Source organism: Canis lupus, chromosome 26 (assembly GCF_011100685.1).
Source record: "Canis lupus familiaris isolate Mischka breed German Shepherd chromosome 26, alternate assembly UU_Cfam_GSD_1.0, whole genome shotgun sequence".
NCBI classification, from domain to species: domain Eukaryota; kingdom Metazoa; phylum Chordata; class Mammalia; order Carnivora; family Canidae; genus Canis; species Canis lupus.
The window spans coordinates 1,441,293-1,457,309 of NC_049247.1; the positions used below are offsets into that span (position 1 = coordinate 1,441,293).

General features: G+C 56.7%; 1 protein-coding gene across 3 annotated transcripts in view; it reads right to left on the reverse strand.

Annotated features, from left to right (window-relative positions):
- Positions 1 to 693: 693 nt before the first annotated feature.
- Positions 694 to 16,017, reverse strand: part of ADGRD1 (adhesion G protein-coupled receptor D1) — a 122,516-nt gene continuing 107,192 nt past the window's right edge. For 2 of the 3 annotated variants that reach the window (XM_038574712.1, XM_038574710.1), the window contains 5 exons: positions 8,808 to 8,899; positions 6,592 to 6,718; positions 5,289 to 5,330; positions 3,939 to 4,031; positions 694 to 2,688 (listed from right to left, as the gene is read on the reverse strand). In XM_038574712.1, the coding sequence (XP_038430640.1) occupies positions 2,593 to 2,688; positions 3,939 to 4,031; positions 5,289 to 5,330; positions 6,592 to 6,718; positions 8,808 to 8,899 (450 nt within the window). In that variant the 3' untranslated portion in view covers positions 694 to 2,592. The remainder of the gene's footprint in view (positions 2,689 to 3,938; positions 4,032 to 5,288; positions 5,331 to 6,591; positions 6,719 to 8,807; positions 8,900 to 16,017) is intronic. The other variant, XM_038574711.1, reaches the window with a different exon arrangement.

The window sequence follows — 16,017 nt, forward strand, 5'->3', positions numbered from 1 at the left end:
AAGAAGGCATAAGCAGAATGACATCAGAGACGTCAATATCTATGGATCCCCTACCTCATATGTGTAGAGAAAAATCTATCAAAACAGTAACATGATATGCATACAAATAAAATACATACATGCTGTACATAACACAAAAGCATGGAAAACATCTTGTAAAATAATTCACGGATTTAGTAAAACATCACACGTAATTGGATGTTTCATTGCATATCCACTACAAGCATAATTATGAATAATATGTAGCAATATGGAAAGTCATCAAGAAGAGCATGAGGAGCCTAAAAGCAGGTGGCTGCACAGGGCATATGATATTGGACGAGGAAAGTGTGCCTGCCTGTTTGCAGGGATGCCAAAGCAGACTGGGTGGCTGGTGCTGAGGCTCCCCCACACCACACATCTATGCAGGGGACACAAGGCTGCACAGACCCTCTCCTTGTCCTCCTTCCCTGGGCCCAGGGGCTGGTGCTCACCCCCCGCTGCCCTGCCCTGAGGAGGGAGGCTCCCAAGAGCCAAGACATCATCCGCCACGATATCCCAGAGCGGATGTGCTGAGTACACAGTGGGCGCTGAATAAATGTCTGCCAAGTGAGTCCCAGGGCAGGATTTCCTCCATGTGTGTTTCTGTACAGGTTTTTGTCATGAGACTTAGTCCCGTTCACATCCCATAAGCAACAGACTTTAGGGCCACAGTTTATCTTAAGGACATTGAGAGTTTATTTCATACAAAATCACAGCATATTTTTCACTGCTTAGTGGCATTCATCATCTTTACTGTGCTGTGAACTACTCTAAACACATGATTCTTTCCAATTTCTTATCTTTGGCCAAATTGCATGTAGATAATAAAGCACTGCAGAAGCCAAAATCTTCATCTTATAAATAAAGTGCACTGCTTTCCTTCATTAGAAATAAAAAGTTATTCCTTCTTTCTCTTGATATATTAGCTATGTAGCGCGAATATGCAGAGTGTAAAACAAAGAATTCCAGCTAAAGTAAAGACACTTCCTTACTTGATTTGCTTCACCAGAAATGAAAGAGACAAAGGTGCAAGTGTAGATCTCAGGAATACAGTGTTCTCACTTCTAAGTGCTCCCGGGCACGACAAGGATCCAAACGCCCAGTTACAAGTGATCTGGTTTCTGGAATCCCGAGAAGCCTGGGCAGGGGCTGGGCACACCTGGGCTCTTCACTACGAGGGGTCTCGGCAGCGCTCTAGCCCCCAGCCCGCCCCGGGGGCCACAAGGTGCCTGCCCTGTCCCCCCTGTTGAGTCAGCTGCACGCCGGGCCTCACTGGGATAGAACAAAGATCCACCTGATCCACATGGGGCTCTGGGTCGACCTCCCCCACGCAGGGCACGCCTATGCCTGACTGTGGCACCCATCATGATCGGGGTGCACTGTTTGGAAGGCCCCCAAGTTCCGGCAGGTATGTGGGGTGGGCAGGGCTTGGTACCACCACGGTCACAGTTTATAGGAAGGTTTTCCAGTATCGGCTCCGGGTCTGAACGTCTGACCTACATGGCTCATACACCGATGGATGGATGCCCTGTTCTGAGCTTTCACAGATATTCAATGGCATTGGGGGTCACATATAGGGTCACAGGCTCCGGTGTCCCAAGGACCCTGCCCACACACGCAATGGTAACAGTCACTCCATTTCCTACAGGGCCGAGTCTCAGTCCACAAACCAGTGGCGATCCGTTCCCAGGCCCCTGCATCAAGCCACCACCCCCCCAGGCCCCTGCGGCCACATGGCACACATACCACTGGCATCTACCCATCAGAAACACAGAAACACAGCAGGTGTCTATAAGTGACCAAGAAGCAGCTCTGGGAAGCGAGGCCGTGGAAGCCCAGTGGCAGGGCAGCAGCCAACTCTGGAGGCCGGGGCATGAGAGAAAGCTCAGGAGCTCATAGCAGGGCCTGGAGTGTGGGGAGAACTGAAGGAGGGCTGAGAAGCTCTCCCCAGTGGCCCCACCTGGCTCTTCACCCAGAAGAGGCATTCCCCTGCGGCCAGGGCCCCCAGCCCAAAGACTCCACACAGCAGAGGCCAGAACGCCAGAGTGGCCTGCAGGGCACCAGCCTGCCAGGGCCCCTCTTCAGTGGGCGCTGGCCTCTCAGAGCTGGTTGTGGCTGATTCAGCAGGTTGAGGACATTCCTCATGCTTCTCACATGCCCCTGTCTGCCTCTGCCTGACCCTCTGGGGGTGCCTGGGGGCCTTCATGCCCTCAGGACCTTGCCCCTTGGTCCTAAGGCCCCATCACGGCACCCAGGCCCACTTGCCCTGCTGGTGCTGCAGCCCAGGGTCCTGTGTGCCCACAGGGGCGGGAATGCCCGGGGCACAGTCACTTGGCCACAGGAGGATCAGAACCGGGAGGGCCACCCACTACCTTATATCAGGCTTTGGGCCCAGCAGGGGGCTCCATCACACAGGGAGTGTCAGAGGCGAGGGTGACCATCATGGGGGCCAGGACACCGTGTCCAGACAGCAGCGAGCAGAGGGTCCCATGGTGAAGGCAGAGTGTATCTTGTGGTCAGTTTGAGGGGTGTGTTCTGAGCAGCAAAATGGCCCATCAGAGACCTCCTGGCTCACACGGTAGACAGGTCCATGCGGTGGGCAGAATGGCTGCCCCTGTCCCAGGGGCTGAGCTTGGTGGACACTGTGCCTGGCCGGGTCCCGTTTATCTGTAAACCACAAAGGAGTGAGCTGGGAAGACACTATCCCCAGATGGGACACCAGATCCCAGTGAGTATAGAAGTGCTGGGCCAGAGAGCTGCAGGGGCTCCCCCCACCCCCGCTGGCCATCAGGACCCCCCTGCTCCCCGAGGAACTGCAGGGGGCATGGAGCTCTCTACCTTCTGCACCGACTTCTCATGGCTTCCAGGGGCTGCTGTGCACACCTGTTCTGGCACAAGTGCATTCGTTCGCACCCCTCCCCATCTGTGCCTGCACTCACTCTGTGTTTACCAACCACACCCCACTGCTAATGTAGGCTCTGGGGTCACAGGAATGAACAAAGCCAACCAGACTCTTGTTCCCATGGTGTACCCGCCAGCAGGAGGTGGGAGAGCCACACGTGCGTGAACAAACTGAACAGTGTGGATGGTGGCAGCAGCACCACACCACATGGGGGGCACCATTACTGCACGCTGCCTGGGGAGTTCTTCCTGAGGACAGCACCCCAGAGCCAGGCCCTGGGCTCAGGTAGCAGGCAGCAGTGTTATGGAAACACCATCATCTGCCCCAGGCAACTGGGGGCCCTGCCTGCCTCTGCATTTCCCACAGGGGGAAGGTGAATCAAGCCTGGTGTTGAGATGACAGGCTTGTTGAGATCCCTGAGTACCAAGAGTCCAGATCTCAGGGGATAAGAGACTCCTCTCAGGGAGAAGCTTCCTGAAGGCTGGGCTGTCCTGGTGACTCTCAGCCTCCCCAGGCACCAGCAGCATGTCCAGTGTCTGCCTCCTGGTCAACTGATGCTTCCTTCCATCCTCCTAAATCAACATGGACCTGGGAACATGACCCTGGGAAATGGGCAAAAGGTGGTGTGATACCACCAGGACAGAGGACCCTGCTGTTTATAGGGCCAAAGGGCATAATGTCACCCCAGAGCACACGCAGCCTGCAGGCCATGTCAGGTATGAAAAGGCTGAGCAGGAGCCACTGGCACCCAAGCCACACCTCCACAACCCCGGCCTGGGCAATCCCCTGTACGACATGGCCCTACCCAGGACAGGCTCAGGGAAGGAAGGAGAGCCCACTGGAAGCTCTGGGTTTAGAAAGCCTAGGAGGGCACAGGCCTAGTGCACCTCAGCAAAGCTGGAAGCCACTCTGGCTTTCCAGGTAACAAGGATAGAAGATAGGAGTCTATGGGTCTGTAAGGGTCAGGGTCAAAGCAAGAAGAGGGGACGCAGACAAGACACTGCCTGGTACTCACAATGTCGGAGCTGAAGGGCTTCACGTTAGTGTTGCGGGAAGAGCTACTCGTGAGGGTCCATACCTTGGTTTTATGTTTGAAGGCAGCCCTCACCTTTGAAGGCAGAACAGAGGACTCGTTAGAAGAAATTTCAGTGGTGGAAAGAGCACCAGTAAGAGGTCATCCTCAAAGGTCTCTAGGTTTTGTGTTGAAATAAAGTCCCAGAATACCAACCACAGGGTATGGGCAGGATTTGGAAGCATCCTATCCGGACTCTGCCTCATTCGGCAGGTGCAGACTTTGTCCCACCCCTGTATCAGGGCCTGCACAGGGAGAAAGCTGGATCTGGTGTGGTCCCTGCTGGCCTCATCACAGTTCTGGACAGGGTACCAGACATGCTCAACAAGGAATGGGGAGGGAACTGGACCGACCAGCCACAGAAACAATGGAGAAGAAAGTCAACTAATGCAAACACGGGGCCATGCACAGCTCAAGGCCACGTCTCCTTCCTACCTTACAGACCATAGTTTTGGGCCTGGGGGCTTCTCCCTGGCTTGGCAATCATGTGACCCCCTCCATCCCTGGTCATCATCATCCTCAGTGACTCACCCTGTCTCCCCAGCATCCCTTCCCTCCCTGCCTGACCTACATCCCTGTACCAACAGACCCTCTAGAGAAACAGCACAGATGGGGTGGTACCTCTCTCCTGTTCCCACTCACCACTCCAGAGGTACCTCCCATGACTGAGCCTGGTGGGGTCTCATACATCAAGCCACAATGTAAGCATCAGTATGGGTCTTGAGAAATAGGATCTGGAGCAGCCTCTACCCTCCCCATGGCCATGTGCACAGCCGGTGCAACACCCAGACTGCACTTGAGAATGAGCCCACTTCCACTGCCCCAATGCCCGTGAAGGACATGTGACACAGTCCCCCCTAAACCCTACAGTCAGGAGACCTCCTTCTTACACCCCAGCCAGCTTCCTCAAGCCTTTGGGACTGTTGAGAGGACATCTACATCTTACTCTCCCTGATGTGCCAGACAGCAAGCAAGCAGGTGTAGATTCTGCAGTTCAGCTGCCCCCCCTCCCCACTGTCTCCAACTCCCCTGTCCTCCACAGAGCCAGCAGGGCCTGTATGATGCTGGAGGCGGGGGAGGGGGAGGAGGCCTGGATGTTGCTGAGCAACCAGGATGCAGGAGAAGGGCTGACAGAAAGCAGCCCCACTGCACACAACTAGTCACCACTACCAAAGCCTATCCAGGATTATGTTCCCAGACACCAGCCTAATGGGGCAAGACTGTTTCTGCTCTCTATGCCCTTCCAGAAATGAAAAACCATCTTCATGTTTTCAAGAAATAGAACAAACATACCTCTGAATTCAGAAAACAATGGAAAAGGAAGATGAAAAACCCCTGGGGAAGAAGGAGAACACAGGATTAGGGCCCTCGCATTTTGTCACAGCACTTTCAGGGGCTTCTTCCCAAGGCTACATGGGTTCTGGGAGTGGCACTGGTGTGGCTCACTGCTGGGGAGCCTGCGAGTGAGCTGTGTGCCAATCCTGTGGTCTGGAGCCTCTGAGGATGGAGGGGCGTCCTGGATCCCACCCTGAAATCTAGCTTAGAAGCAGGCACCACTGTGACTGCTCTGCTGTTTGGGGAAAGGTATAAAGAAAGGTGGATTCCCAGGCAGGACAGACCAGATAATGATAAAATGCTGGGAATGAACAAAGGTGAGGACATTAGACAATCAACTAAACTGAGCCCTGATGTCTTCATCTCAGACAGCATGATGGTAACAATGAGATGGGCATGAGAATGTCTCCCCAAAATTGGAGACAGCTGCAGTGTGTCCAGCACCAGGCAACACCTCACATGGGTTGTCTCATTTAGGGCTGAAGCAGCCCCTGAAGTGGTCCTGTTATTGTTTGCATTTTATGGAGGAGAAGCTAGGACACAGGAGGATAACTGAGGTGCCCCAGGACCCAGGGTGTGCAGGGCAAGGCTGCAGCCAGGACAACTGATCAGATTTTTTTATAAACAGCCAGAGGGAGACAATGCATGGAGCTTGTTAACAAATTACAAGCCCAACACACTTCCGTAAGATGCAGTCCCTAGTCAGAAAGATGCAGATGCAGCAAGGACCACGCACGCTGAGGGCTGGGTGGGCTGTGCTTGCGCTCTCCAGGATTCAGCCTTAGACTCAGCTGTGTGGACTGTGGGTGGTGGCAGGTGCTCACTTCCACCTTTCTTCTGGGGGTTGTGGGTCTAGGGACACAGGCTCTGAGCACCCCAAGTCTCTGGTTTCCGGGCTGCTGACTTCCCCACCCCTCCATGCAGGAGACACACATGAATCCAGACCTGAGGTCCACACTATCACCACCTCTCTATGCTGGGCTCCCTTTCTGGAGCTGCATGCACGTTGATTGTCTTCCCTTTAATTAAGGCCTAGGTGTGCCTCCCAGGGGTACTGGTCAGCACAATGAGGCAGCCCTGCTATGGACATGGGGACGGTGCTATAGGCCCTGTGCGGAGACCCATCGGCCCCAGGCATGCCCATGCTGTGGGCTCACAGATATGTGGCAAGAACAGAGAAGAGAGGATCTCCCTCCTGCCCCAGTGGCAACCTGCTCCATACACATCCGTTCATAAAGCTGACAGTCCCACAAACTCTCACCTGTAAAGAGTTGAGTATAGCAAACACGTACTGGAAGGCCAAGGCCTGGCTGTTGACGGCAAGCACACCAAAGACCCACGAGGTTCCCAGGATGGGCAGCAGCACGGCCACAGCTTTTGCTGTCAACCTGAAAGAGAAGTGGAGATGGCCATTCTGGGGGCCAGGCAAGTGGGGGTGGATCGGCCTCTGCAAGGCCCCTGGATGAGAGCAGACACAGTCCTGCAGGGGGCCAGACCTGGGCTCCACTTGCAGGTAACCTTGAGAAAGGAGTTGAGCACTCAGGACCTGAAACGCGGCCCCTGCCAAGCCAGCAGCAGCCGTGCTTCTGCCCTCTGGCAGCTGGCCCTGGGCACCCAGCAGCCGTCACACCCACTGGGCACCCTTAGCTCATCACCCTGATCCAGCCAGCAGCACTAGTGGATCGAAATGCTGATCCCAGACACCCATGAAGGACAGCAGAGCAAGACTTCAGTGCAGTGGACACATAAGGGTAGGAGGCAGGCCCAGAATCAGCCTCATAGATTCCTTCTCAGAATGTGGGTTCCATGAACATGGTCCCTACTGTGGTCTCTCTGCAAGCCCAGGGCAGGGTCAACACCCAGTCAGCTCCCAGTGAACCTTTGCTGAATGAATGATGCAATGACCATGAGGTCATTGCCATTTCTGACATGTGGCACAGTCTATCCTGACTTCTGAAACAGCTCGGCTTTGTACACTGGGGATTCTGTGCCTGGGCTTCACAGGAAAGCCTGCAGACAGCTGTGAACTGTGCTTGTCACTGGGAACACCGGCTGCACGTCTGCCTCCCTCACTAGACCAAGAGGTCCCCAACGGCTGGACTGGGGCTTCATCTCTGTAACCCCAGAGCACAGCAACGCACCAGGGCCCAACACGCTCTCAGAAAGTGACCCCTGAATGAAGAAATAAATGGGCAAGTGAATGAGTGATGGACAGAGCCCTGGGCATGCACAGTGTTTGGAATGGATTACAGAGTAATTGTCTTATCGATTTGCTGCTGACATATTTACTGCTTTTGCTCTCAGATCAGAAGAGACACAGTGTGACTAAAGTAACTTTAATTACGTTAGGGCTTGGGAAATTGAAAAGTTGCTAGCGTTTTAAATATTTTAAATTCTGTAACATGGAAATGACCATCCATGACCAAATCTCAGCCCAGTGGGACCAGTGCCCCCAGTGCCCCAGTCTGTCCTCACAACTCAGGCCCCTTCTCTGCCCGCACCCAGCTCCTGGGCAAAGGTCCCCTGTGCATTCCCGTCCCTCAGCTGCAGGCTGGGCTTCCCACATCCCACATACCTCCCCCCACCCCCGCCCCATTCTGGAAGGTCTCATCTCAGCTATCATGCCCACGAGCGTCCCTGTCCTGAATGTTCACAACAGCCTCCGGGTGCCCTGTGAGGACCCACCTCCCCCCTTCTTGGCCCTGTGGTTTGGGGGTGCTGAGTGCACCCCAGAGCCAGGATGGACCGTGGGACTCAGGCGCTGGTGAACTGGTCACTTGCATTCTGCGTGACTGGTGCAGGGGTAGGCCCGGGACCCGATGCGAGCCGCCAGCCTCCAGGCTCGGACCTCTGTCTAAACAGGTGGGAGGGAGGGTGTTCCCGTGTCACCAGGAGGCAGGTCCATGTGAGCATGAAGCCGACAGGGCACACAGGGATGCAGGATGCAGGAGGAGCCGGGCCCCCTGGCCTAAGCAATTCTAGACTCCCTCCTGGACTCTGGGACTACCTGTGTGCATCAGTCCCCCCTTTTCTTCAGCTAGTTTGTGTTGGCTCTTCTGTCACCTGCAGTCAGCGGAGCCCTCATGATAGGAGGTCAGGGACCCTCGGGTGGAGCCCCTCCCCAGGAGGACCAGCCCTGGGGCACCTCAGGGAGTTCTTCCCTGAGGAGATTCCTGTGCATGACAGCCCTTTACAGACAGGAGAGCAAGACACTGAGGGGGCTAGTGGCAGGGGCTAAGGAAGGGTGGAATCTAAAATCTTCCTCCTTCGCCTCTACAAGTAGCCTCTCACCCCAGGGATGGAGCAGAGCCCTGCTTTACACATGGGTCAGCCAGGCTGGTAAAGGCTGGTCCTGGTCAGAGGAGGTAGACAGCAGCCAAGCAAGAACACAAGCCTGGGTTCCCCAGCAGCCACCCCCTGCTACACTGAGTAGCTCTGCAGGTAGGACCACCAGCAAAGGCCCAGAGTCCAACTTACTTGAAGGCACTGGGGTCCCCATGTATCTTGTAGTTGTCAGCACTGATCTGCGAAATGACCCTGGTCACAGCAATAAGGATGCCGACATTGACCTGCACGAGGGAAGCGACAGGATTCAGAGTGAGGGCCGGGGCTGTACCTGCAGAGACCCTGATCCCACCAGGCAGCTATCCATCCGCCCACCCCCACCCTGCCCAGAGCTCTGAGCCAGCAGGTGGTGTTTCTGCAGAAACCTGACTCACCTGGGTCCCTGAGCATTTACCTGCCCTGGCCATATGCAGCAGCTGCACTGTCTGGGAGCACACCTGCCCCCCACCCCCCACCCCCGCCCAGGAGCACAGCGAGGAAAGGCCTGGGTTCAGACCTCATTTCAGCTCTGCTCACTGGGTGGGCCACCACACAACACATTTGTGTATTTGCTTCCCCATCTGATGGGAAACAGCAGTAACACCCACAGTGTGAACAGATCATCTGAAAGGATAAGAAATCATATCCATAAAAACCCCTGCATACTACGTGGCTTTCACTCCCTGGCCCACCCAGGCCTGGGGCTGTCTCACCCACAGAGGCCACAGCACCGGGGACTCATCTGCCCAGTGGTGCCTTCTGGCTGGCTGGGAATCTGCAGGAGGCTGGTGGGGGGGTTGTCAGTGGGGCTGGGTGTCGGGGTTGAGGGGGATCTCTGCAGAGGCTCCGGCACAGCCTGTCGGTCCCGCGGGCAGCTCTCCGGGGCCCTGACCTGAGCCTGGCAAGGCAGGAGGCAGCAAGGGGAAGGAGGTGAGAGCCCGGATTTCCTGCTGCTGCTACAGCTGGATTCAGGGCTGCGCTGTGACCAGGACCCTCTCTTCTCTCTGGACGAGTCAGGAGGTCAATGACAAAGTCATTGGGGAGTCCAGCTCCAGGCCAAAATCCTATGTGCACTTTCAGGCCTGACCACAGGCAAGGACAAGGCCGGCTGTATGGGTCTGCAGGCAGGGATTTGGGGCTCCCACCCTGGCAGCCATGCCCATGAGCACAGGTCTGCAGGCCCAGCCCAGGCACCTGCATCTGAGGCCTCCTTGTGGGGGCCCAAGCCTGAGGTCTGCCTGAGGCTCCACTGCTGACACCACCTCACGCTACAGCTTGCAGAGACACCCCCCAGCAGAACTCAGAGCTCTTTCACTGCACTCTTCTCAGCCACCCTCCTCCCCAGCCCTGGACACCCGTCCCCCGCCACTCTGTGCAGGTCATGGACAGAGGACCCAGGGTTGGGGGGGTGGCACCCATCCCGCTCAGCTCCAGCCTGTACTATTGCAATCCACCAGGAAAGAACATGTGCTGCAGCACATGCAGCCTGGCTCCGTGTCTTCACTGACACTTCAACCCCTGGCAGCTCGGCTCCTGGCATCAGATGCACATCACTGGCCCTCCTCTCCCCCCGCACAGGAGGATCCTCACAGAAGTCCCCCAGCGCCACGGAAGGTGAAAGAAGTCAATGGTGTGAATGTTCACCAGCAACAGTGCCTTCCACCACTCCACTCCCCCGCCAACCACAAGAAAACCACACTCAGCTACGCTGAGAAAGAGTGGGCAGGGCCAGGGCCCAGAGGTGCGGGGGCTGCTTCAGGGGTGGAAACTGCGTCCAGACTGCTGCCGCTCACAGGAGGCTAAGTACCGCTGAGCGCCAGAGCCGGGGCACTCACACTCCGCAGCACACCTGCGGCTCCCAGCGATCGGAGGGCGGGGCCACCAGGAGCCTGTGTTACACCATGGGACTTGGCTGTTTTCTCAAATAAATGCTTCTTTACTTTATGCCTTTGGGTAAAGCCTAGAGTTCTGAACTGTTTGTGTTTTTACACGTATGATTCTTGTAGGACTTTCTAAGCATTTCAAGGTGAGGTTCATCTTGGTCCTGTCACCTGCAGGCCTGGCCTCTTCCGCTCTGGGATTTACATCCTAGGTTCCTCACACTGGGCAAAGCTGAGGCTTTGTTTGGAACAACAGAAGGCTGGAGATCAGGTGACTGTCCACAGCGGGCAGTGGGTTTGGGAGTGACCGTGGCCTGCCCGCTTTGCAGGGGCCCGTGTCCCTGGCCACTCTTCCCACGCTATAAAGCCAGAGTCCAGTAGCCATCCTGTGGTAAAGGCCCTGGACGGGTGTGTTTGTATTTCTATTTGCTTCTACTGACATAAAGCCCTGAGGATACGGGAGCAATTACCAGCAAGGGTGTCTTTTGGAGGCGGTACAGACAGGGGGGCTGAGAAAGAGAGGTGGGCAGAGGTTCATGTACTTTAAGCTTTTCTTTCAAATTCCTAAGCATGTGTGTTAGAATTCCAGAATCACATTAGTCCCCCGTCAGCCAGTACCCACACGATCCAGGGCCTCACCTCGGGCCCCGCTGCTAGACGAGGCCATGGGGCTGCCCCCGGCGGAGAAGTGGGGGTGCAATTGGGGCTGCCAGCCCTCTGTCACCTCCTGGCTTCTGCCAGGGAGCATGGCAAACGTGGTGAAGCTGCTGGCATTTCTGGCGGCCACCTTTCAGCATCACATGCTGTTTCTATAAAGATTTCTCTGGGGTTTATCCCTCTGTCTCTCTCTCCCCACCAGGCTCGTGTGTTTCTCTCTGGTGAGTATGCTCCCCTGCTTGGGAGGACAGTCTTACCTGCCTGGATAGCAGGAGAAGAGGCGCATGGGCAGAACCCCGACCCCACAGCTCATTCAGGCGGAGGCTGTGCTGCCAGCCAAAAAACCCTAGTGTTTCAGGAACAACCAAAACTGAAGTGGGCCGGTCCCCTCACCCCGGCCACCCATCCTGGCCGGTGCCTGGCGCCTATGGGAGAAGCCCAGGAGGCCCGTGCTCCACGAACACTGGCTGTTTCATCAGCCGGGCACCCCTGCCTGATATCGGCCAGCAAGCCACTGCTGACAGATGCCAGAGGAATAATTCAAGGGCCACGTTCCAGCAGAAAAGAAGTTGGGGAGAGGATAAGCACTTGATATGTGGCCACAGGAGGGGGAAGGGCTGGGCAGGGCTCTGGGGTTTGCAGCAGGTCCTGCTGCTTGACCTTGGGAGAAGCCACTGGGAGGCATGCCACGACTCACGGGGAAAGCATTACATGTAAAAATACAGGAAACACAGCGGGGTGCCTGCACAGCTGTGCTTCCGTTCCTGTGAACCCCTGGATCTGGGCATCTGTGGCCGGCACCATAACCCTGCTGCATACATGCTTCTACAGAGAGGAGAAGGCTTCTCCTCAGAGGTGAAGGCTACAAAACTCCAGAGTTTCTCTCTTCCGGGAACCCGAGGCCCTTGCCCTGTCGGGCCTGCACAGAACAAGCCCCTGGGGGACTTAGGCAGAGTCCTGGGGTCACCATAGGGTCCCTAGTGGGGGTGGGGGTCCAGACTCGACAGCTATACCTGCTGGTCTCGTGGGCAATCCACACTCGGGCATCAGGGGGGGCCATCCAGGGAATGGCAGCCACTTCCCTTCCCGACGGGGGTTGGGGGTGGTGGGAAGAGTTCACATGCTGACAGGCGGGCTGCTGCTCACTTCTGCACTTCCTCACCAGCACGAGGCCTCGCAGGACCAGCCTCACCAGAACACACAGGAACACCAATCCCAACACAAACAGGCACCTTTCAGGGGCATGGTCCAGCCACACCTGGGATTCTGAAACCCCAGGTCTTCACTTGGAAATGAGGGTGCGTCTGGGAAATATGGACAACCCCAGACACAACCAAGAGTCCCTGTGGGGGTCAGAGGTGAGCCCCGCGGGCCAGGCTGGCGTACGGCCAGAGTCCACAGGACCCCAGCTGCAGCCCCTCGCCTCAGGCCGCGTGCTTCCTCTGTGATGGCCCTGTAGTACGTTCAGCTTTGTGCCACATGGTCCCAGTTACAAGTCAAGTCGGCTGCTGTAGCATGAAAACCACCACAGACATGTGCAAGGACCTGGTTGTGGCTGGGGGCCCAGACACTGTTTAGGAATGCAGGCAGTGGGCCACACTGGGCCATAGTTAGTGCACCCCTGCACTTGGCTCGGAAACCACTGAACCCCTTTCAGCCATGCCTCCCTCTCCTGGGCTCCAGGGCTCCCCTATGTCCCAGGGGAGCACTGGGAGCTTACAAAGGCCCAGGTCCTATCAAACCAAAAACCTCCAGAGATGGGGCTCAGGTGGGAACCAGGAATTCCATTATGTGACAAGTCTGAGGACTGCTATCCTTCAGGGTTGATGTTACAGCCAGAGGTGGGGCTGGGCGGGCCAGGAGCTCACAGCCTCTGAGGGACGGGAACGGGCTCCTGAGAGCCTGGCGACACATGGTGCCAGGACCCTGTGCAGGACCCCACACCCTGCTGGGTGCTGGACAAGGATCAAAGCAGGGCAGCCTGCGCGTCCCCAAAGTCAGGTTAACACTCTGGTCACCCGAAAACATCTAGGACAGGGGCTGTGCTCGCCCAGGGCCTCGGGATCAGGAGGCCGAAGGTCACACAGAAAGCACGAGGCACGTGGACTCACACATTCTGTCCCTTCCCGTCTTCCCTCTCATCTGTGACGTCCCTTCACACCCCCTCCCAAAGTCCATGCTCTGCCCAGAGGACTTCGGTCGTCCAAGGGCCGGGGGTCTGTTCTGAGCCTGCTTCTACCTTTGGGCGTGAACTACTTTGGGCGTGTGGGCAGCAGGTGAACTGTCCACCCAGACCCCAGGAAGTGGTGGGAGCCCGGGATCTCTGACCCAAGCCCCTGTGATCCCCTAAATGGCTGGTGAGAAAGTGACTGTGGCCGTGCCTCCCACAGCCCCAGGGACAGGGGACAGCCCTGGACTTGCCGGTTCAGACCCAGTCACTGCATTCCCTCCTGTGGCTGAAAGCCATTCACTGAACACTGGGCAGACTTGGGGCCCCTTTTTCTGGCCGTGGAGGGGCCTTCTGGGCCACATCCTGTCCCGTCCCCGACCTCTAGGCCCTTTCTGAAGGGGAGCCCATACAATGCTCCTCTCCCCCGAGGAAGCTCTTATGTGCCAGGTCCGTCCCCAGAGGGCAGTGGCCTGGCCTTGGGAACCTCATGTCCCCTCACCTCACTGTGATGGGGCCCTGAGCTGGTCGCACCCACGCTGCCTGCCCACAGGTCTCACCACCTGCCCCAGAACAGGGCAAGTGGTGGTGTTACTGGTTACTCTGGTCTCACCACAGACATAGCCAGAAACACCTAGATCTTTACACAAGATCTCCAGACATGTGATGCTAGCCCTGAATTTAAATTTAAACACAATGAAGCTGTGGGTAGTCTCTGTGGGCAGAGCCACCCCTCCATCTGCAAGCTGGGAGATAAACTGAACTTTCCTTCTCTCCTTCAACCCCACATCCAGCACCAGGATGGTCATCTCACCACCTTTTTCTCCCAAATGGCCCTCAAACCTACCCCTCTCTTCTTTCCGGGACCCCAGCCTGAGGTAGGGTCTTCACCGCTACATGTTGGGTCTCAGCAGCATCTTCCCACCGGCTAACCCCCCCCCCACACACCTATCTATTCAGGGCATGCCCCCTGAGAACCTTCTTGTTCCCTGGGGGAAAGGCCCTCCTAGACATGTCCACAGAGGGTTCTGGGGAGATGGCAACCAAATGGCCTCTGGTATCACTGTCCCTACAGCCTCTCCTGTGCAGAGAGGCCTTTGGGCTGGTGGGCGGCGTGGTGAGTCACCCCTGGGAGGGCCCTCCACCCCTGGGAGGACTGCAGCCTGCTGCCTGGGACAGATGCTCCCAGCAATACCTGCTGCCCATCCAGGACACAGAGGGACTGAGGGGATGGGGACAGGACACGCACGTGTGAGTCAGTACCCACACCAGCAGAGACTGCTGTGCCCCTCCACCTGCAGAGATACCTGGGGAGCATGGTGGCTGGGGCTGTGACCAGGGGGTGGCCATAGAGGATGGAGTAGCCTTTGCCACCTAGGGTCCTGCACAGAGGAGCCTGAGGAGAAATACCTGGCCTCACTCCCCTCCCATCCTCTCATCTCCTGCTGACACCTTCACAGGCCAAACTTCCCCAAAGCCAGAGAGCAGGAGGCTGGTCCAGGTCTGTCAGACCAGCCCCTGGGGCACAGCCAGGGCAGCAAGGAGATCCCACTGGGACGGCGATGGGCTAATGTCCACACAGCCCCCAACTCCCTGTTACCCAGCCCTTCCATCAGGGCCACTGCTGGCCCACAAGGCTCAGAGCTCAAACCACAGCCTGGCCTTCCAACGCCTCTCCTGTAGCACAGACACTCAGGCACTGCGGCCACAGAGGACCTGGGAGGATCTCGGGACTGCATGTGGGAAGGAAGTCACCTCCATCACCTGTTTATCCCTGTGGACACCCAAAGCATGTGTCACCTGGTAGGAGGTGGGCATAGGGGCCAAGTCAATGCCATGGAACAACAGGGCTGGTATGTGGGGCTGGCACCACCTGCTGTCCCTCTCCTCCCACACTGTCCCTCTGGAAAGCCTTTACCAAGAAGGCACTGCCCCACCAACATGCGGCACTGTCTGCACAAAATTTTAATTAGGAAGGAATAAACAAGTCCTCAAGCACCTTCCTTCACATCCACTTCTAATTAATCACCAGGGCCAAAGGCTTTGGCGGTGCCAACAAACTTGGAATGAAGCCAGGTGGGCTTTCAGATGACAGCCGGCGAAAGGAACAGGGGTGAGAGGAGGAAGAGTATGGAATTTATGAAACCCGGACCTGTGCAGGGAGAAGTAGTCCAAGTCCCTGCTGCCCGTTCTCAGTGGTCACCTGTCTTCAGGTGGTGACAGGGGGTGATGAATGAGTACACTGAAGGGACAGGATCTGAGGAATGTCCCTTCCCTTACCCATCAGCATCAGTAGCCCCCAGCCAAGGTGGGACTCCACACCCTTCAAAGGCAGCAGCTCAGAGGCAGTGCCATGGCCCGGGTGACTGCCCCAGGGTGCATGGAGGGCACGTCCTGGGGTCCCAGCAGAAGGGGTTCACATGGAGAGCCTGTCTAGGAGTCTGAAGATAGGGGTGCACATGGAGGGCCTGTCCTGGGGTCCAGAGATGGGTGCGCATAGAGAGCCTGTCCTGGGGTCTGGAGGCAGAGGTGCACACAGAGAGTGCATCTGGGGTCCTGGCCCAGTGTGTGGAGTGTGTATTCTGAGGTCCCACCTGGGGTTATGGAGATTATACACCATGGATTTGCACTGGGTGGGTAGGAAAGATGTAGGGAGGCC